Genomic DNA, 24,547 nt, shown 5'->3' with positions numbered 1-24,547 from the left:
TTCGATTATCTAAAAACAACAGATAACATGAAACCTATAACCTATAACTATGATCTTCTCTATGAACTAATAATAATGCTGTACTTTATTAAATTATTTGGCAACGTCTTCCGGTTAAAGTTGAATATCGTTTTACATTTTTTAAATGTCCTAGCAAAAATCAACTTTCAATACTAGTTGAACAGTCGTCAAAAGTAATGGAATACCTGACAGTGCTCAACCATATTAAGTGGTTGAAAGTAATGTGCAGAAAACACTGCGCTTAAGTTTGCAGATTGTTGGAACTCGTCAAAATGATGTATCTGGAACATGTACGGAACTGATGAGTTTCAATGTTGCTTCACGAAGCGTCACAACCATTGGGGTTACCAAACTAGCCGGTTAGCATAATTATGTTTTAGTGGTTAACAAGTTCTTTCGATGAATCTGTCCATAGAGAAACCCCGAGAGGGCTTGAATCTAGGACCTTGAAATCCGATAATGAGTGCTTAATCACTAGACCATTGATCCAACATCAGCTGGTTTACTTGTCCAACGTCAGTCGATCCACGATATTACGCAACTACCATCTAATGTGTGGGTGGATAACTGCCAAGCACCCGATATGATCTTTGTACAGATCACTCATGATTTGTGGTCCGGTAATCAGGTTATTAGGTTTCCCAACTTTTGGTGTTCAAAGAGAGCCTTTCGTCAATTTCCTACTAAAAAAACATCACATAGAGAACAACCAAATCAGGATACATGACAAATAGAAAATTTCATTGATCATACGTAGTCCAAGTATATTTTCTTATAATTAAATTACCAAGATTTAGTAACTGTTACTTCTTGTCATCGAATACATCGGATATGCAGTACGGAATGCATTGAGGAAGAACTCGCATTCCTCACGAAAACCTCAACGAAAAATGACTACCCAGACCATTCCATAGAGAAGAATATGATTAAAAGTAGTTGCGACAGGAGATCTAGTTGTTCCGTCCCAAAAAACCCCTATATAAGTCTAGAATTTAAAGGGGATCGAACATCTGACGTAATTAAAAATCGCCTAACAACAGCGACTAAAAGAACATTTAATGAGGCAAAACTGCGAATAACCTTCACTAGTAAAAACCTATTTTCTGTATCCATAAAAGATAAGCTTCCGCATCTGGTCGCCTCTATGTGCATCTACCAATTCACCTGTTCTTAAGGGGCAAGGTATATTGGCCGTAGCCAGCGCTAGCTTTCAACTCGGATACGGGAAAATGTCTCATTTTGGTTGTACAAGGATGAAAGGAAATCAGTTAGGAGTTCTATACTTGAACACTCAGTCGACTGTAATCATTCTACGGATCCACAGTTTGATTTTAAGTTTGTTTATATGATTCGTTCAAATCTACCTAGATTTCTTCATATCCAACTCCTAAAAACAGCCGAAGCTCTTAACAACCATGAGCTCAAACCAGAACTATGCGTACAAAAGAAGTACGTCTTATCGATATCGTTAACTTGACCTTAATTAATATTATTATTTTTTTATTATCATTAGTATTATTAGCAGTACCGCATGCCACTTTACTTATGTCTTATATTCCCATTATTTTATTCACAAATACTCACCATGTCACCTTATTTACTTTTACACCTCTATGACCTTTAATGACCATTAACTATTGTAACAAAAAAAACATTACATTCACTAAATCCAATGTTATTATTCGTATTACTCAATCTAGTAATATGACCTTTCTATTACATTATCTTGGTTATTTGTGTTCACATTTCCACACGGAATTAGTACTTTAACAAAAAAATTATCATATATGTATATATACGATTGTACAACTTGATAATAAATTCGTTGAAAAGAGATCCCTTCGCTGAACTTTTTGTTTTTAATGTTTAAATGGTAATTATCTGTCACTTCTTAAAAACCCATATTTAAATTCTTTTTCACAAACAGTTCTTAGGATAACAGTTATCCCAAATGACAATTGAAATTTACTTTCATTTCTTATTGATCAAAAGAGTAATAAAAACTAAATAGAATTTCATGGGAATAAAATTTTTTTCAGTCAACAGATGGTTTCACAGATGCTTTACACTCTTTTTCCTCAAAAAATTCTCACTTAAATCAAGTTTTTATGAGTGTAATTGGGGAAAAATAGACGAAGGAGTTCGGTTATCAGATAACAACACATAAACATTAAATGATCATTGATCGTTGTTTTTTTCACATAAAATTTACTTATGCATACCTAGTCATCAATCGATCAACAATATTTTATTACAATTGACTGATATAATGAATAGAGTTTGTTCTTCTAGATATTAAAATAAGAATATTTAAAAGAAATAACTAGTCTGTAGACAGTTTAAATCTATATAATTATTTGTCACTCAGCAGTATTCAGTATCTTCACTATTGACGGAATTTAATCGATCTAGTTGGAACTGGCCGCTAAGTTAAATGACTTAATATTACAATGAACGTCTTTGTGCGGTGGGTAGTGGGAAGTATTCAAGACAGGAAGTCGTTGACGTTGGTTTTTTGCTGATTACTTCGTATTAAAAAGACATCTCACTCTTTAGGCAAATAAAATGATACTCGGAAATACTCCAGTTGTTATATCCTAGTGAAGATTCAATTACGGGTAACTTTCGAGAACTATTAATGGACTAATATATATATATACCGGCTCATACCGGTCGAACGTCATTGGTTTGGCACAGTGCGAAGATTGCATAAGCCGTATTCCGACTGGCGAATAAGTCATGCGAGAACAAACTGGGCTTTTAGATACAACACCAGTGAATTTTGGTTAGAAAAATGACCACTGATAATTTGTACTACTAGAGGATAAAAGTGGTTTGGATCCCGTGTTGACTTATAGTTCTCTTAAATTTACCCCTTTCCGATGAGGGTCAAACTGGGTACTGAAATTCTAACAGGCAATATTAAATAGCGTAATACAGCTTAGTTCAAAAGTAGATATCACTGGAAGGAAAATGGAAGTTCAAGAAGACCTGAAAAGTTATTTTATCATGGTTTGGAATGATTTCAACGGAGATTATGTGTGAACTATTTTAAAGAATGCATACAAAAAGTGAAATTACCCATTAGGCCAAAATCTTAACAACGATCCGTAATTCCAGAACCTTGAGCTCGCGTTCATGTGGATTCTTCTTTATCACCCCATGAATGACTGATTTCATCTTGTTAGCAGAAAATTTTCAAAATAATGACAGGTTCCTATAATGTACGGTATTTCCACAAACTCTACCCCACAAAAACATCCTAATCCTTTTATTTATTTTGTATCAACATATACTGTGGTTCTTGACACTGGAAATCAGCTTATTTACAGTTACCGAACTATGTTCTATGAAGAAAATAATAACGGACATATCAAATCTCTACAGACCAATCTTAGTTGAATGGTCGGGATTTTTGATATAGAGTAGAAGACGTTCAGAACGTACAGAATATTCGAAGAAATAATCCAAAGGTTTATCTTAAGTAGAATTGTTCACGATTTGAATGAAATCCAACAATCTCCATAACCCCATACTCACAATTATCATGTGATCACTAAGGTCCGGCTTCGAGAGGAAATGTCCGGTGTTCATGTGAGAAGCCATGACCAGTATAGCCAATCCATGCATAGTACAAGACAGTTACCCACTGAAGACAATAGAAGACGGAAACCAAATGTCGTGGACTGATTAGACTTTGACATTAAAACCTTTGAATACCTTATCAGTTGGTTTAGAGGTTAAGCTTCCACGAGCAAGACGGAAGTTCCTGAGTTCGTATCCTGCCTACAGGGCCGTGAATGAATGTCTTATGGAGATTAAAAAACTGAACGGAATATAATCTTAAAGTCATGAAGTAAGAACGTTTGATTATAGAACTAGCATATATGTTAAATTAAGAACTGATATTTATCAGACTATACTAAGAGTCCTTCGCTAAGACGAAATGGCCGTCCTGTGCTTCCAAGTGTTCAATAGTGAGCTAACTTAGATCGGTTCTTGATTTCAATGAAATTCAACAATCTCCACAACCCCAGACTGACAATTAAGTAAACAAATCATCACCTGTGTAAAGTATACTTAAGTAAAACTGTCATATCACCAAAGGTATTAAATGCACATATATGTGAAATGCAATAGTCTATTAAATACTAAGCAATGGTTGTTTATAAAACTATGGAATTTATCATCAGTTCATCATCAGAATGGTAGTTATACTGAACAGTATCCTGTTGAAAACGCTCATTAATATGGGTAGGCGTTTTTGTGGATATTATAGTAATTTTGATAGTTGAGATCATGAGTCAATTGAAGGTAGACCACCATGGGAAACACGGAAGTATTGGACGACTGTTTTGTCCCATTGTGGGACTTGTCAGCAGTGCGCATCCCCGATCCCGCCTTCCGAGATTCGAACCCAGGAACTATCGTTCGTGCGCGAACGCTTAACCTCTATACCACTGAGCCGGCATCCAACGGTGTTAAATTCGTGGATTAGTTTATGTTAGACATTAACACCGTTGGATGGCGGCCAGCTCAGTGATGTAGAGGTCAAGCGTTCGTGCACGAACGATAGTTCCTGGGTTCGAATCTCGGGAGGCGGGATCGAGGATGTGCACTGCTGAGAAGTCCCATAATGGGACAAAACGGTCGTCCAATACTTCCGTGTTTTCCATGGTGGTCTACCTTCAATTGACTCATGATCTCAACTATTAAAAAACGGCTATTTTAACTCGTTTTATAATAAGTTAACTTAAGACGAATAAAAACTGGGAAGATAAGATTAAATACTGTATGTCGCTTGTTTTTTCATTAATAAATATTATTTATAACGTACCCTGTATTTCGTTTGGCAGCATATTGACCAATTGAAGCAACCAGGTAATAACATAACAATTTCCCTCTTTTTTTGATTGGTTATCAACAGCGTTACTTATTACCAATAAATAAAGATGATATAGACATTTTGATTATCGAACAGTGATGTGGTTAACTTGTGGGAAAATAAAGATAATGAAATGGATTATTTTTATTCTACTTATGATAATAAATTTAGATATTCTTTTAAAAATAACTTACAGTCGACAACTGGTACGTGAAATCCTAGTCGAGTTATTTTTTTTATCACAAATTATTGTAGAATAAAAATTCAAATATACAACTCCGGGATTTCACGGAAACAACAGCAACACAGACTTTGGTAAGTTCACCCAGTGAATTTTGTATTAAATCCAATCTGATTAAAAAATATTAAATAGTTTCATGAAGATTTTTGAATTTCTTTTATTTACATCTAAAACTACTCGTAACTAAAAAAGCAATGAAAACCAAGAACAATTTTCATTATATGATTGTAAAGATTATTGAGTTTTAATTGAAATCGTGAACCGATCAATTTTAGACCATCACTGAATACCTGGAGGCACTGGAAGGCCATTTCGTTCTAGTATGGGACTCCTCAGTAGTGCGCATCCACGATTCCATACGCGGGAATCGAACCCAGGGCCTTATGTCCTATGCATAACCGCTTGACCTCTGGACCATTGAGCCGGCATCCAACGTTGCTAGTGTCTAAAATCAACCAATCCACAGGATTGCGCTACCAACTTCCATTATCTTCAGTGGATAACTGTCTCATGCCCGATACGGTCGAAATCCACCAGTCACTCCGATAATTTCTTGTCGAAGCTAGTCACTGGTGAGCAAATGATAACTATCAGTTGCATATTAGGACGAAACCGCCGTCCATTGCTTCTAGTTTTTCAATGGCAGTCTAACATTGATCAGTTCGCGATCTCGAAAAGAATATATTGGATGTTTTTTATTCAAGCACGAGAATTCTTAACACAATGTATCCGCAACTCTATCGAACCCAGATGCTTTAAGTCTCACAGCATTTGTTTTCCGTACAAAATACTAAACATCTGTTGTATGATCAGTCATTCTAATTAGTTTATCGACTAAAAAAGGATAAAGTTTTTCATTTCGAATATAATCGCAATAAACTTTACGATAGTGGATCATTGTATGTGTCTGTTACGAAATCCTTATTTTAGTTAGTTAGCTCATAATAATCGTCAAAATTTTACAAACTGTTATTGTATGGTTTTGAACCAGAGTCACAGTATTGAACATCATTCATTTTATTCAGTCATGTAAGAATAACGAGAATTAATAAGCTTTTAGAAGTTGAAAGTGTTACGTTGATGACTACAAACAGTCAACTCGATTTCTTTTGACGTTAGTTTGAAAAAACTCGTATTTAGAGTTACTTATATTCCCAAGTCAAGATAACGTAAAATGGTTAGATCCACTTGTGAAATCTTTCAGTTTGGAAGACAACCTAACGTTCTGCAAAAAATACATGAATAAATCAGATGTTTTAATCAGACCAATACGCTTAGGTAAATATAACATTTTTTATTTAATTTAAAATCCGGTTCATTGGAGTTTTACAATGGATAAAATCGACTAAAATGGTCAACTTTATTACATTTACTAGAATTACTAGTCTTTTTGAGTAGTTTGGGAAATTTCTTGATGAACACTTTACATGATATTCTTATATTTATAGGAATATAAAGACAAATTACGAAATATGCTAAACGTCATTACTTTTCAAATAGAATATTTAATTTTGCGTCTTTGTGTCATCACCTTACTCATCTATAGGTTACCTATAGAAATGAAAGAGTGTTTTATAGAGATTTATTTCATATTTTGCTTCTTTGATCCCTTTCCAATTGTCCTCCATAGTAGGTTTCTCTTCGTCGAGTAGATCTGACAAGGCTTGGAACCTGTTGTTGAAAGTTATCTTGAATTGGTTGAGTTTGTCAATCTGTCGCGGGAAGGCTGTGTTGAACCTCTGCAATGCTGCTTGTCCAGTTGTCCAATTCATCTTTAGATATAATTTCAACTTTGCCACAATCCGATCGTGATCTGAAGCTATGTCAGTTCCTCTCCTCGTTCTCACGTCTTTCATTGTCTTTCTGAAATTTTTATTGATACAAATATGATCTATCTGGTTCTCTGTGATGTGGTCCGGTGAAACCCATGTAGCTTTGTGTATGTGTTTGTGTGGAAATATTGAGCCACCTATAACCGATTTGTTGAATGCACATACATTTGCAAATCTCTTCCCATTTTCGTTTCTTTCTCCCATCCAGTCCATGTTGACCCATGATATCTTCATATCCAGTGTTGTCCATCCCAACTTTGGCGTTTAGATTTCCCATCAGGATTTTCAGGTCGTTTCCTGAGTACTTTGCTATGATGGATTGCAGCCTCTCGTAGATCTTTGTTACTATCATTGATGGGTGCATAACATTGGATAACATTCATCGTGATTCCTTCCTTCTTTGTTTTGAAGAATGCTTTGATGGCCGAGGATCATGAGATTCCCATCCTATAGGTACTATACATTCTTCCTTGAACAACACAAGTTCAACCTCCTGCGCATAAGTAGCATTTTTATCCTCTTAGCCGGCCTACAGCAGCATCTTTCCTGAATCTATCCTTTTCTGTCAAGCTCATGTCCAATGTACTTCACTTATTCCGACAACCGACAATTCGCAACTCCTCATTTCCGTAGCTATTTGACTGGTCTTCCCAATCTCCCACATTGTGCGAACATTCCGTGTATCTATATTATTGTTGCTCTCATCGTGGTTTTCAAGGAATCTTGTTTTTCATAACGAGGAGTCATAATTCGTCTAAATGAATGTCCTTTAACACCCAGGGCAGAGTTTGGATGGCTTAAATGTTTTTTATGGTCAGAGCTTTCTTTACCTAGGTTGTTTTCTACGGGATGGAGTCGCCGACCCCCCATACAACCCTCCTTCACCACAACTTGGGACCGGCAGTAACTCTACGTAAATGGATTTTAGTTGGCCATATATGTATTTGGAAGAAAAATCTAGCCTATTCTTACAACTCAGTTTATAGCTTTTCGTTATTTAAAAACCTTTCGATCTACTTCAGCCCTCTATATTCTCAAAGACAAAATAACTTTATGCAAGGTCATTAGATTTAGTACTGCTTTAGTAGTTGTGCATTACTTTTCAAAGGTTTAGTTTTAATTTTAAGTAGATGCTGAATCTACTGTTCAGAAAATCAATCAAAATGTCCCATCAAGCCAGCGAGCTCAATAAAATCAAAACTTTTATAAAAATACATATTCATGTAAATTTTATCAAATACAAATATGCCTTTAATAGTAAGTAACTCGTTCGCTAATACAGGTTGACCCTAATTGATCTGTTGCTTACCACCAACTCGATTTATATATACGTACCCCAATGAGGATACAACAAATAATAAATTTACTTGGTATTGTTAGTTTGAATCTTCCCATTGATGTTTAGGACTACAATTGATCAGTCTCTTACTGACATGTGTGCATACTGTGTGTATTGCCTCGATATTGCCTTAATTTACAAACATTATATGCAAAAATGGATAGTGGTTAGTAGTGCAATTCAGGACTTGCGTCTTGTCTCATTTGGGACTCGTCAGCTGGATATGCCTGCATCTGAGTTGATGTCCACTCTGGGACTCAAACTCAGTGCCGTTCGCTTCAGACGCCATCGCGTTATCCGCTTAGCTACTGAGTCCTGATACATTTATTAATAACTCTTTACCCAATGGTCAATTTATTTGAAACTATCAAGTCCAACCATGATATTGATACCTATAAATACATATGATTTGTTTATAAAAAATTTTTTAGTATTGAAATATTCTATCCAAAATACTTTTTTAAAAAGAAACAACGATTTAACTTGAATTTAAAGATAAGACTTAGCTTTTTTACATAATTTGACATGGTAACAATTTATGGTTTGTAGTGGCCTAGCTCCATTTATCGATCAACTTGTCAACCATTATTAGATAGGCCCCCAAAGTGTTTGAATTCAGAAGGCAATGAGAAGAGGCGACTACAGTTTGTTATTGGATAGCACAGATAACAATGCTACAAGCACATCGAGCGAATTTGGAACGGAGTGGCTAGCGTGTGTGCGAGAGTATACAGAGGCGAATGTATAATCAAATCAGCAAGTCAAGGCAAAGGCTTTTAAAAGGATTCGAGCATATATATATACATGGTTAAGAGAATGACTCTTCAAACGATATTTCAGCGACCAATATTCAAGCTAGAGAGAGAGATATACTCGTAGGCTGTCATATAAGATCAAGCGTACATGTTTATGCAGACAAGATAGTGATTATAATAATACAACGAAATAGACGAATTGTTACTGTCCGAATAACATTGTCTGTTAAATAAGTTAGTAAAGGGGTTTTACAAAATTTAACCATGATTGAAACTAATCCTAGGAGTGTTGCTTTAATAACTCCCCCCTTAGAATTAAAGATATATGAAAAAAGGTCTGTGTTTGCACAAAGTATAGTAAACTGAACAGAATTATTACGATTAATAGGAGATATCGGCTTATACAAAATTAAGATAAAGCTAATATGTATACAAACATTAGTTATGTATATCTGAGCTCATGTCTGTAAAGCCAAACAAAATAATGATAAAGGGTAGAAATGGATGTGGTATCATTTTTAAAAGATTATATACAGGTGTGAAGATATCCAAAATATGTCGAGTTTTGTAATATACGATATAAGCTTGATAATGCATGCGTACACAAGGAAGAAAAAGAAAAAGAATTTATAAACAAAATAGTGAAAAATTAAAATTCTGGCTATATGGAGTTGTGGCTATTCGACTCTTCGGCCATAATTCGTCGTTATTGGAGTCTTCTCTTTTTCTCATTAATAATAATAAATTTGCGTCGTTAGTGTTTGAAACTCGTGTTTCGGTGATGCGACTGTCTTTGAAAGATTTGCGCTTTTTGCTTGATGATCAATTTCGATTAAATCTTGTTAACCATAAGTAATGATCTGCTTACCGAAAACAAGTCTAGATGCAGAAATTATTTGATTTTGTGGCACACTAAGTGAATAAATCTACTTCTGCCGAGTTTGTAAAATTCACTGATAAATCAATTCAACACCAAAAAAAAAATTAATTTTACTCAACTACAAACCTTATAGTAGTAAAACGTAATTTTACTGCGATTATTCGATTCTTTTAAGTAATAATGTCGGTGTTTTGCTAATCAAAGTGTATTTCCATACAATGACTACAATGCTTCAAATGTTCCTAAGTGGTTAACTGTTTAAATAATTTTCCGTCTATCCTGTTCTCTTGCTTCATGTCGGGATCGGTAACTGTCTCACCAATATACAAGATGTTATTAGTATTTTGACTCTATAGACAAGTGAATCTTATAATTATCAAAGGATAGTTCAGAATAACAGAAATGACTGTTACTACGAATGCGACTTTTGATAAAATAATACTGAAAGACATTATCAGATGTATTAGATTATACTTGTTGAAATCGAGCGATTTGTTTTCAAACCCAGTTATTCGTTTGACGTATGTTATTTATATATTTGAACACATAAATATTAGTACAAAGGGGCACCGAATGCAATTTGACGTATGTTGATATTTACAAACGTGATTTGTAGAGATTATATACACTAGAGCTACTTTTGATTAAAAGGTAACCTCAGTCGAATGGCCAGTAAATAATAGGTAGTAGTTGCATTCCAGTTGATTTAGGATCTCTCAACAATTCAAAAAATCGCTTAAATATGTGATACAACCCAGAAACTGTGTGTCATACACCCAAACATAGTAGCTTTAACGACCTGCGCCAGAACTAAATTTCAGTCGATATAAAATGTAGCTCTTCCATCCAACAAGTCAGACGAATTTACCCGTAACTTAAGGGTACTATATCATCAAATAGATGATAAAACACATTTGTTTTGTGGCACCACAATCATCAAATTTAATTCACTAGTGTAATACCGGTTACAGCTTGAACATCCATATACACAGAAACCATATACTGTTGGTTATCCATATCAGTTAGACTACATGAAAAGTTATGCTTCTACTCTTTAACATCAATATATATATACTTGACAGATAAAACACTGTAAATGTATTATTTTATACCTTGTCTTTGAACTATTTGGATTTTTTATGACTACAACCGTTTAAGCTAATTTCAGCCGGAAAATTTAAATAATAACCTTGCACAGGATAATCTGTATTACTTTTTGTTGGGGACGATAGATCTCCAAAACTCAAATTTTGTAATTTACTTATCGATTAAATGTGCAGATAGGTCAATTGATGAACTATCGATTAAATGTACAAATAGGTCAATTGATGAACTATCGATTAAATGTTCAAATAGCAGTCAATTGTTGATTAATGTTCAAAAATCTTCCATGACAATATCGATTGTAAATATTTGTATAAATACGCTTGATTTGTGTGCTTGACTTGTTATCTGCTGTTTGTCTGTAGAATACACTTTCTACACCTTACCCAGACTTCTTGATCGAGTTAGCAGAGTTGGGGACAACGGACCAGAATAGTCTATCGAGATTCTGAATCCTTGATCCGATCGATAAGTCACTGTCATATAATCGGCTGTCTCCTTGAGACATAACACTTTTAACGAATGCAACATTCAGCGAATCGTTCCGATTTTCTTCTACACATGAACGATGTATGTGGCTCTAAAAAAACGAGTCAAACATTTTTTATTTATAATTGGTAGTATACTTTGCGCCATCATATGGGTTTCATCTCATTATTCAGTGTTTAGTCGTACATACGATCAAATAATTAAAATAACTTACAAATAGCATGAATTTTATTTTACGATTATACTTTTAGCCACAAACGGTCATGGAGAATAGTGAATTCTGTACAAATCTTACAGAAGACAAAGATATAATCATGGATCTTTTCGAAAAGATTGAAATATCCGTACTATGCGACTACTTAAAAAGTAACTGTTCATGTTTTCCATTCCGTTCCCTATATATAAGAAACATTGACACTTTAAAATTTTTATGTCATGAATCATCCGAATCTGATCTTGGTTAAGAGTACTGACTGGGATCCAACCTATGTTTGATGCTTCATTATGATAGTTACTAACCAATTAACAAGATTTTAGTACAGAAAGCTTTTTCATTGTAGATACTTATGAGGAAAAACGAACTACATACCTAGAATACGAATATATATAGAAACTTTCTGTTTTCTGAGAAAAACCGCTTGAGCTGCAGTTGCAAATTAAGTTTCTCACAACAGACTCACGGTGATTATGTACGTGATTACTATAAATTACTAGAATTGAAAGCTTGAAAATGAACTGTTCATCGTCATAGCTAAAGATCTATTAAGTCGATTTAAAATGTAAAAAACATTTTCGGTGTCTGAAGTTAGTTATTAAACAACCCTGAATGTTTAAAACAATCGGTTCCTTTGATAATGCAGTGTGAAGACGAAGGTTATCAGAATTATGTGACACATTTGCGCAATACATTTCGAACAATCTAATCACACATAACATCAATCGTTCATGATCTCAATCACACATATACTTGTTAAGACATTTTCATGTGAAAAATAAAAGGTCAACTAAACAGGTTAAACGTAAACCGTAACAAAGAAAACTGAATACCATTAAACGCACGGCCATTTTTGTATTTTTTTAATGTGATAACAATGTGATAACCACTCTAGATAATAAATCAGTATTACCAGGGTAGCTAAAAACAAATTGTTTTGAACATATAAAGGAGGTTTCAGTTTCCGTATAGCCAACGCTTCAATAAAACTTAGTGTACGTCCTTGAAAACTTTTGTACAAAACTACGAAGGCTGACTTGATGTCAATCTTATGACCAGTCTCAACCAAATGTTTTTTAATGGAGGAAAATGTCTGTCTATCCTGTGATCTTATTTGACCATTGGAATTGATTTGTTTTTGCAGCCATTTGGGTATTTGTTCCGCTACCCTCAATTGAAGGTCACAATTGCTCCTCCTTATGTACGTATTTCCGCACATACATGCAAATCGATAGACAGAATCGCCTACGTGCTGTTTGGGTTTTTGGTGAAACATAGACGCTGTCTTTTCAATAATGACATGTATGTGATCAGATTTTTCGAAATGTATTGCGCAAATATATCACATAATTCTGATAAACTTCGTCTTCTCATAGCACCATCTTATAGGTTTGTACAAAATTGTGAACGTAAACTTGGTCCGATTTCGTACTCAATTTATTTTCACAAGTGAACTGTGTATATATATAACTATTAATAACTTGTAGCACATAATCAAGAAGTCAGTGAAATCTATCGTAATTATTAATAGGATTTATAATTAATGTGCTTTAATTTGCTCTTATTCCAGATGAAGTCAGTGCGAAAAAAATGATTTTATTAAATATCAGTGTCTCAGACAGCACACTATATGTTCGTGTTCGATTGCACATCGAAAAAGGTGATTGTACAAATCAAACTATTTTCACCAAGTGAGATTCTTTACGAATGTTTGAAAAATAAAACTTATGTGAAATCATGTTTACCAGAAACTTCATTCACTTTAACAAATGATTTTCAAATAGTTAGAAGTAATAAGCAGAAATTTCCTGAATACAATTTCCACATTGATCACTATTCAATAAAAAAGCATACGTGTAGACTTATATGAATTTATAGTTCTTACGTGACTTTTGGATTGGCATAAATCGTTATCACAGTCTCAGTCGTTAACAGTGAGCCATTTAAGGTGCGACTGACCTCTTGCAGCACAGAGATATTTACAATTGACTAACCACTTAGTTGGTGACCAGTGTGTAATGCTTGTCTCGATTGGATTCTGTCGATCAATTTATTTATTACGTCGATGATCATACTAGATGATTTATCAGTTATTATATCATTTCGAAACTTCAGATATCTTGATAGATCATGGCATATGCATGTGAACAAACTCTGTGTTCTTTAATTCATATCAACAACATATTCGGATACATGTTTTATTGATATTGAAATATGAGAAGGATACATTGAATACTTCATTTGCAAAACTCTATCATTTGTCCTTCAAATTCTTACAAGTTACAATTCTCTTCTACTTCAAGTCGACCTTCATAGCCTTCTGCTAACATGCATTTCTCTTTCGATTGGTGTTACATACTACTTATGTCTGTCAACATAATTAGCATACACCACAGTATGAGGTATCGATGATCCATTTTTTAAAAATATCCTTTAACCCTATAATCAACAAATTTTACAAAATCATTTTATGTTTATAGGCACTCAATTACTAGAATGAGTTTTAAAAAAATTGTTAACAAGAACATGTTTAGGTATACCAGTGAGAATTATATGTTTCAACCGTAGATACTTGAGATTTTAATATTAACAAATTAATAAATAATTCTATTAGAATGAACTACTAATTTACACTGAAAATGTCAATAGCTTTCGGAACAGATTGTTTTCATTTGGGGCATCACGTAGAACCTCTGAACATCGAACATTTCCGTCTTAGTATGAAATTCCTCAGCAGTAAGCACCCACGACCCCACCAGATATAGAACACGTCAACTGCAGATCTCGCGGCGAACGCTTAGCCATTGAAAATCACCAAGTCAGGTTCCGATAATACATGTTAAATTGTAGTTAGTTTTTATTACAATGCAATCTTTATTCAGTGATATTAGTGATAAGTGTTTCACTCACTAAATATCTGAGCTCCACTAATCACGACTTTTTACTATAATTTTAAGGATGTCTTGAAGTAGCATTACTTACAAATAAAATTGAACTCTACTAAACTACATCAAATAGAGTACAGTAAGGTAGATGAATTTGAAAAGTTCTGACTACAAATATATATATATATATATATATATTCTGTTTAAAAAATGTAAGATATTCGGAGCTTTTCATCTGAATTAAACACCTGTTCATCAATCCTTGTATCATATTAATTTCGAAAATACTTTTCATAATGGACTAATTTTAGCTGAAAAAATCTGCACAAATTTTCAACTCTAATTAATCAGTGAACTAAATACGGTGTAATTTAAGTAATTTCATTTATTTTCATTACATTCAGATGGGTAAATTACAGTGTAGGTCTTGGAGTGAATAAACTACGTTATACAATTGATTCATTTATTTATAAACAGTTACATCTAAATGAAGTGTATGAGAAAGTTGAACAAACAAATTATACTGCAGTCAGTTCTATGAAATCTGTTAACTTTAATATTATACGCTCATTACCGAATATTTTAATTGATAAATACTTATTGAAAGTATGCATCATGGAACAGGTAAGCACTGTTGTTAATTTTCAAAAGAACGTTTATTGTTAATGTATTATTTACAAAAGATTGACTCTTATAAGAAGTGATAATTCTTATTGAGACATTGTATTCGTGGGTGGTATTCAACATAAAATCCTAGACCAAGATTTCGTGTTAATAGATACTCGTTAGTAAGGTAAACCTGGAGTCTTAGAGGACTGATTCGAAATCACCTCAACCAGTTTCATGGTTTTTATGAAATGGTTAGTTATTTGAAGATACTATACAACATCAACTGATTTTAGCTAAACAACCAATAAAAGTCAGAAAGCATTAGCAACTGAACCTGGAACTTCAGATCTCTCATCTTCAGACAAGTGATTTGATATCCATTCAAGCATATTTCGTCGGCGAACTATAGAGGGTTTTGAAAAAGTAAAAACAATAGTTATTTTTCGACGAAGTAGAAATTAGCTTGAAACAATCCTGTGCATTTCAAATTAATCATATTAAAGAATCATGAAACATTGAAGTCAGTTATGATTTCCGTAATACAATAGAAACTCAAAGCTTGTAGCCAAATAAAGGTATTATAGGTATAGATGGATGGTGGTTAGCAGTGAAGTTCAGGGTGCGGTATATTTCAAGTTTAAATAAACCGTACTATTTTAAGTTGATTCGTCAAAATACTGACAGTGAATTTGTCATTAAGGAAGAAGAAATCAATTCATAAATGATCTTGTAGGTTACTTTCTTCCTAAAACTAAAATTCACATGATTTTTGGACTGATCTTATGATTAATATCTATCAAGTAACGCATTTTTAGAGCTAACAGAATACAAACTCTTTATTAAATCAAAATCTACTCACGTCATTATTATCGGTATTATTATTTCAGCCCACTAAACGTTGATGTGATAAATTTTAGCTCGTATTGTTTATGCTGGGTGACAACTTGAGAAAAGAGATTCACATTTATGCTACTTTACGTCAATTGTGAGTAATTCATACGTAAAGGTTCTCTTGAAGTTTATGATTTTTGTCCTCTGGTTTACTAGTTTGCAAATTAACTGTTCTCCAAAAATCCATCTCGCGAAAACTAAATGAAAAAGTCTATCACAAAAGATCTGTTATCAATCAAGTATATCACCACTATTTATCAATTCACTTTGCAGAAATACCTTCATAACATAGTTCTAATAAACAAATGGTGATTTCAAGGTTAAACAATGGATAGCAATGGGAACCAGGATGCGTGTTTTGTCCTACTTGGAACTAATCAGCTGAATAAATAGAAAAATTAGACCCTTACAAATAAAATTCACACCACTGCACAAGCTAGTGGCTACCTGGATTGTGTAGCTTGGTGGATACCGTGTTGACATTTGAATTGAAAAATACTATGTTCTAATCTGATACCTTTTTAAACTACTTCATGACTATTTAAGCAGCAATAGCATACTTTTATTCTAACCGAAACCTCAAATATTTTTCAAAAAACTAGGTGATATTTTCACCACGATGGATTATGTTAAACAAATTCATTTAAAATTATTTGGTAGTTGTGACATTTCCCTCAGTGGACAGGAAGTATGTTCACGTCGATATGCGAATGTCCGAGGTCCTGTTTAACGTGATCTGACTTCTGACAAATTCTCTTGAACATTTACTGAGATAATAGAGGTTGACTTCTGAAATTCGATTTAACAGGTCAACCCAAATGTATTCAAGATAAGATATAATGATTATAACCATGTCTTGTTAAGATATCAAATCAACTCAGGATCCAGTTCTTAAATCACTTCAATTCTGGGAATTTCTAATTTTCCAGCTAATTCCATTTTGACAATTGACTTATCTTTAGTCCAAAGAGTTTGCAATAATAACTACGTTTTTTTATGTGGAAAAATTGATTACCAAAGTATATTTATCACATTCTACCAGCGTTTTTTTCTCTTCGATTATATTCTGCATAGTATGTGTAATAAATCACAGCCAAAATGTCTAATCGTCATAAAAAAATAGAACACATGATCATAGAATTATAAATAATTACAAATTAATTGATTTAACAAATCAGTTAAATGTAATAAATTCATTACATTGTCAATCATTAAAACGCACTCTTACTATTATCGCTTCTTGTCTGTATTCAAAAAGAAACTTTGTACTTCTATAGGTTCACTAAACAACAGCATTTAAAGTAATATGATATTCTAATTTTAACATTATTCTTGTGTCGTTGAACAGGTCCTCTACCAATCTCACTACAATCGCATGAATACATACACACACAGGCTCACATTCACACACTAACACATTCATGAAAGGATGTATTATTACAATACTGATTTGATCAGAATTTCCATTTGACGACTGTCAGTTTTATTTTATTTGTGAAAATGATTTGATAAACATTTGTTTAGAAAAATCGTTATAACAAAGAGTGCATTCATCCGAAGAACAATAGTTTTCTGTTTAACAGAACATCTTGAACTCATGAGCCACGACGATAATGACATCATTATTTTTATGACTGAATTAACGTACTCTTTATAGTTGCTGAATATCTATAATCGACTAATCAATGAGTCCTGATCACTCTCATGTTTTTTCTCAGTCGTTTGTTTCTAGCCAAATCCTATCAATAAGTCATTAATGAGACCACTAGTCTATGTGACTCAACGCTGACACTGGTGACTACTCAGCAAATAATCAGTTGCTAACATCTCAATCCTTCTTGAGGTCGGTGAAAGGCCGAACAGACCACTGATAATATCTCAGGCTTTAAACGCGAGTTCAAATTCGACAGACAACCTCATTTCCCTTAAGATTACAGGTACACAGTGTTGGCAAGTGCCGAGTAGGTCCCGGATTTGATGTCAACTACTTCCAACTAACTGATATCTAAAATTAGTGAATACTAAATTCTTGAATGAAAAGTTCGAAGAGTATTTCTTTTACAATTTTCATCTATACAGCTGGTAAACGTGAAAGGTTGTATCATTCACTTTGTAACCATCAATTTAATAACTTTGTTCACCGCAAAACTGGATATATAAAACAAAGTAATGTGGAGAATCCATTTTAGAGTGGAATTGTCACTTCGAGTTGTGTCTGAACAGTTAGTGGATTCCTACAACAAATAAACAGCGCTGCTCCTTAATATTAATCACTTTCTAAATTTACAACAGTTTGAGAACAGTACTTTTGTCATTCTTACAATATTATTATCAGAATGGGTTTTGTGGAGATTTTTTAGAAACTTCACAAGTTGAAATCATGAGTCAATTGAAGTTGACCACCATGGAAAACCTGGAAGCACAGGACGAAACGGCCGTTCAGTGCTTGTGAAATTCTTACAATACTAAATATAGCAAAACTAAGATATATTTTGTTTCGAATTCAATTCTAACAGGATATCGGCCTTATGTAAGGTTTTGTAATTTAATCATGAATTTCAGATTGAGTGAAAAAAATCAGAGACGGTTAAACCAGTTCATTTAACAACTCATTTACCAGCAATAGAGGGATGTTCTATGGGGGCCCGTTATTTAACCATCATTTCGATCGAACGATGTTCGTCGAAGGGCTTTCCACTTTAGTGGCCCGTGGATCTGACTCCAAGATGACCGTATGGATGATTGTTATTGCCTATCCTCGTATATAATCATCGACTTAAATCGCGTTAGTCAATAACGGAATCAAATAAGTCTAATAACGAGAATGGACTTGTGAATATATATATTTTGTATATAAAGCGAATGGAATAGAGAGAAGAGAAACGACGCAGAGTGGAGGTGGCTGGTGGTAAGCCAACTCCCATTTAACCAAGCGTTAATCAATAATTATAGTTACACAAAAGTAAGTTACAGACATGTGATGAGTAATGGGATAAGAAATGTACACACACCTACGTGCTCATATAAAACCAGTCAAGATTGATAAGCGAATAAATAACAAGGTCAGAATGTGACTTAAGTAGAATGAATAGATTGGTTTGTCCGAAAGCTAGAATAAGGTATATGGGCTTAACATAGTAACCGACACTATAGTTTCCTTCCTATGAATGACATTAAAAATTGAACCACCTTGGCTCCTGCATTGAAGTTCATGGACTGAATTTCAATCCTGTAACTTACAGAAAGCTAAACGCTATGACCACTGATTTACCCTACAACTGAGTTTCATGTAAACTTTTATTCAGTATTTAATATAATGAATTCTAATATTTTGTCGATTTTAAATTCATATAAACTTTTCAACTCCTTTTCCACCGTTTGTTTTCAAGAACTGTCTTCATTGGATAGACAGATCTAGACCATGTGGATTACAAGACGTTCGCAATATATTTAGACCGAAAGATTATCCATTAATAAGTGGATGGGATGAATCAGGTGGTTGGTCATTGTTTCAGTCGTTTATTGAAACACTCTCTGATGGAAACTGTTCACCTTCCCGAAATAAGAACGGCAAAGGTAAGAATGTTTAACATTTTCATCGGTTATATAAACAAATATAGTCTCATTGAAATTTCAGATTTCATTTGATACTAAACCATATTTCAGAAAGATGAATATTTAACTCATTAATTCCTTCTGATAACCGCAAATATGACTTGGTGTAACTAACCATTCTCCCATCAGTGAATAGTTTATTTTTACTCGTACTTTTGACAGCTGCAGATCCAAAACACATAGACCAACCACTAAGAATTACCAAGACCATGTTTGTCTAATCTTTAACGCTGATCGAATTGCATCAAAGAAATCGTAGAATGGTGTCTGAAATCTTGAAAGATCTATTGTTTCCATTGATATTAAATCTAGTGTTATTGATTGTCAGAGTTGTGACTGACATCTAGTGTCGCTGCCAAACGGAGGCGGATAAGGTACAGTTCTGCGGACGTCGTTGGGGGGCCGGAAGAGGAGCAGTTAGTTGGCGCACCCGGCGAAGGAAGGGGACGTCGAATAGAGTGTCCTGTCAGAGCGGCGTTAGGCACAGCAGTGGCTGTCCTCATCCCGGTTGCTGGGCGCACATCGTGTGTAGATGGCCGGCAGGTCACCATTGCTACGGAGGTCAGGGGTCAATATTTTGGCAGGGAGAATGGCACAGACTGAAGCAAAGAAGAAGGTGGCATGGCGAGAAGAACAACTGCAAGAGCGGTCATTTAAAGAGGGGGGACGAGCGTGGCGTATACTACTTATGTCGGCAGATATAAGTGTATGTAATACCAGTCAGAGATGGAATGTCTAGCAGCAAGAGTTTGAGAAGTTCGAACTGAAGAGAACAAAAGGAAAAACAGAGAGAAACTTTAATAAAAGCATAATTGAAGGAGTCATGAAGCAGGTAGTGGACGACTGATGGAAGATATTCAAATGAAGTACTTAATGTATGGTTTAAATATTTTATTAGGCTAGTGTAATTATGCGTTTAGCAGTAAATTGGTCTTCTTCGTTTACTATAAGTCATAAAACAGAAAGTTTCTTCGTGGTCGTTCCATCCAGATGTTATAATTAATAATATTTAAGGACACATTGCGTTCCATGACGTTTTCGGGACTTCTCATTTCAGTAACTATAGCACGACTGTAAAGCATGAGCATCAAACAAATATTCGATCGAGATTTTAACCAAATATATTTTGAATTCTCCAAAATAACAGATAGTTCTGAGATGATGTAGAAGATTTGTAGCTCAAGTGGCTGATTTTGGTGAAGTTTTGTTTTCTGAACACGATGGTTTGGTCGTGGAGCTTTCATCGTTCTTCTGAACGACATTATCAGCACAAACTTCAGATAGTTCATTTAATATTCAAATGGTTATTTCACAACACAAACAACAAGTTCACTACATTGATCAACATTTTGAGTCCTAAAATGAATAAATATGATATTTGACTTTGGAAATAAAAATGTTCTTCTGACCACGTGAATTATTTACTGCTTATTATAACTTAATATTCTGTTTATAAATGTACGTGAAATACTCGTATATTATTAGTTGATGGACAGACAGAATATGTTCATGGTGAAACACAATTTCTGATTGTTCGTTCTGTTTAAACCTATATAATGAATGATATTCTTTATCACATCTAAGTGGAAAGATTTCTCAAATGAACGTTGAAATAAAACGAACTATCAAATCCTATCATTGTGAAAATGTAGTGACAGTAACTCAATATTTGAATAATACTTTAATAATAATATTTGAATAATAATAATTAAACAATTAACTCTTAACCGGAAGTCTTTTCTTTTAAAAAGAACAATGCAAAAGTAACTTTAAGTTTTTTTAATAACAAAGTGTGAAATCCATGCATGATGCAACAGATGCAAAATGTGAGTTTTGCTATGGGAAATTTCATAGTGATGGAATGTTCACATCCATTCAGATAATGGTTAACTGATCTGATCACAACAAATAAATAAACCCATTTGCATATGAGGTTTTACTAACGAAATAATAATTATACTTATAACTCACTTTATTTTTAACTGCATTTTTCGGCTGAAAGAAGTATTAGCGTAGGTGTGGATTCGGATTACACTTGTTAGTTTACTTTAGACCATCCATCTTTTTGTGACATACCTATATTTGCAATGATTACTCACAATGGAGAGATAATGTCTGGTGCTAACACTTCTTTTATTAAATAGTTGAAATATCAAAAAGTTTTGAAACTAACCGATGTACTAAAATTTGAAAGTCGATAATTCTGAACAATAACAACCATTTTAATAAACTTGCGCCATTTGTATGTGGTGAATGAATATTACATGACTAAAAATAGCCGAACAGGCCTAAATAAATAATACGATGAGGGAAAAATTGTTTCTCCAACTAACACTAAATTTATTTCACGTAAAAGGCTCACTGACTTAACTGAAATGTTCCAAACTTTTCTTTTGAAGATAAAAGTGAAGTTGGTGTGGTATGAAACTGGTGTTTTAAAAATTAACATTGTAAGTTTAAGTACAAACTAAGAAATTTTCCGCTCACCAGTAAACGACTCTGCTTTATTAGTGGTATAAATTGAGCAAGTATTTACAAATTATCTCCTGGTTTATTGTTCGGAAATATACATATTCTACTATTAATTACAAGTCAACAATATAATACTTTAGGTTAAGAAAAGATATATGATCCGAATAATCGTTCATCAAATTGAAATTTCATTTAAACATTAAAGTAAGGTCTCATATCTAAGTAATAGTTAATATATAACTTTAATATATGTCACTAATACACGATCAGTTATGTGGATATTTCCTTTAAAGCTAAAGTGCTTTAATAATTGCAAAGTCTACCACAAATACACGTTACTTAATTATTTTCGCCTGTTGCCCCTCGTCGGAGAGCATAGGCCGCTCACCAGAAATCTCCATCCAACCCTTTCCTCGGCAATTCTTTCCACTTATTTCCAGTTGCAATTCATCCTTTTCATATCTGCCTCCGATTCTCGACGCAGTGTGTTCTTTGACCTTCCTCTTTTCCATCCCCCTCCGGGATTCTAAGTTAGCGCTTGCCTCGAAATGCAGTTTGATGATTTCCTCAATGTATGTCCTATCCACTTCCAATGTCTTACTTAATTTCCTTTTCAACTGGAAGTTGGCTTGTTCTCTCCCATGGTAGCCGGTCAATGGATATTGAATATTTTACGTAGACAACTGTTTATAAATACTTGTAAATTCTTGATGATGTTTGTAGTAGTTCTCCAAGTTTCAGCTCGGTATGATAAAACTATCTTTACTTTCGCATTGAATATTCTCACTACGATATTGGTTGACAGTTGTTTTGAGTTCCATGTAGGAAAGAGGCCCTTGCCTCGCCAATCCTTGCCTTCATATTTGCATCAGATCCTCGTCGTTCATCGGTGATGCTGTCCAGGTAATTGTAAGTTTCCAGCTCTTCTAGGGCTTCGACATCAAGTGTGGTTCGTTCGGTGTATTTGACCATTTAAATTTCTAATTAATAATTCGTTTTAGATTATTACAATATCATTTACTCGATTATTGAATGATCTTGTATTCTTATAGCAGCCTGGTTAAACAGAATGTATTTGATAGAAAAATACACTGATTGCAAAACTGGAGAATAACTTGTCAATTTATCAATAAATATTTCACGTCTAGTATCCTACCTACATTTTTATACATGGACTAATTCGTTGTGTTTCTCTTCTATTAACATTAAAACACTCAAAAATTACTCTACTAATCCTACTCCATGTACGTTTACCATATTATTATCGGACAGATAGCTTGCGTACTTAAATTAAGTCTAAGTAGTAACGTTGGGCAGCGGCTTAGATGTTAAGGTACTTGTTGTTAGCCAAGTAGAACACCACTTCATCTACGTCGAACTGCGTAACCAAGTAGTATTACTTCATCTTACACTAAACGTATGTCTCAAAGACGAGTACGAATTACAGGCGCTTGATAAGTGAATTATTATATTATATGTATTTTATACATCTCAAATAAATTAGGCATTAAGGTAAAATGATTTAAACTATCTTTGCTAACCAACATCATTAAACACCCAAGAACAAATATTTACTCTCAACAGGCCATTCCTATGCAGCTTATACCAATAACCACATCGAAATACGTTTCATGTTAACGAGATGGAGAATCGACCTTAGTTAGACAATCATTGAAATCCAGTGAGTACTGGAAAACCGACCCCTCCGAATATGGGACTCTCTCCTTGTGCGCACCCACAGCTCCATCAAGAGTCATAGCCAATACCTTCATGTTCCGCAGTAAGGGATTAACTTTAAACCACTGGACTAGCGTTTGATGACGGATGTGTCTAACTACAATCATTTTGTGATATTGTGTAGAGGTTTGTGAAAATTGTTGGATGTTATTGAGGTCATGAATCATAAGCAGATAACCAACAGATTTCATATGATAGAAGAATTGATCATCAAAACATGAGACGTTACATGTAACTAAACGACATGCTCATGTGCTTAACAGTTAACGCCAAAAAAACATGATTCATTTAAAACAATCTTCACAATCCCATCTACTGATCCTAACTAGTGACTAGTGGAATTGAGACAAACCAAGTGAAGGACAGTTGTACACCAAAGATAATGACGTATGGTTGTACAATATTACAAGATGATCAAAGCTAGGGAAGTAAATTGATGAATGCTGTCAATGGTCTAAGAGACCATATTGTAATGAACGAGATGTGAAGTGAGGACGACCAATCTAATGTTTACTGGAAATTTACAGAATATCTTGGTAAAATATATGAACCACACATTGAACACTTCATTTGCAAAT

The 24,547-nt window shown here is 34.0% G+C and overlaps 1 protein-coding gene across 2 annotated transcripts in view; it reads left to right on the top strand.

Moving 5' to 3' along the window:
* Positions 1-4,995: 4,995 nt before the first annotated feature.
* Positions 4,996-24,547, top strand: part of CPED1 (cadherin-like and PC-esterase domain containing 1) — a 35,568-nt gene continuing 16,016 nt past the window's right edge. Inside the window, exons 1-7 of one of the 2 annotated variants that reach the window (XM_051212919.1) lie at positions 4,996-5,112; positions 5,162-5,221; positions 11,798-11,912; positions 13,331-14,162; positions 15,050-15,269; positions 19,535-19,721; positions 20,908-21,419. In XM_051212919.1, coding sequence (XP_051068843.1) covers positions 14,089-14,162; positions 15,050-15,269; positions 19,535-19,721; positions 20,908-20,927 — 501 coding nt within the window. In that variant the 5' untranslated portion in view covers positions 4,996-5,112; positions 5,162-5,221; positions 11,798-11,912; positions 13,331-14,088 and the 3' untranslated portion in view covers positions 20,928-21,419. Of the gene's footprint in view, positions 5,222-11,797; positions 11,913-13,330; positions 14,163-15,049; positions 15,270-19,534; positions 19,722-20,907; positions 21,420-24,547 lie in introns of those variants that run through there. The other variant, XM_051212918.1, reaches the window with a different exon arrangement.

The sequence above is a fragment of the Schistosoma haematobium genome, chromosome 3, assembly GCF_000699445.3.
Source record: "Schistosoma haematobium chromosome 3, whole genome shotgun sequence".
NCBI lineage: Eukaryota > Metazoa > Platyhelminthes > Trematoda > Strigeidida > Schistosomatidae > Schistosoma > Schistosoma haematobium.
The sequence above is the reverse complement of the archived record's forward strand: the minus strand, read 5'-3'. Positions and strand labels throughout refer to the sequence as shown.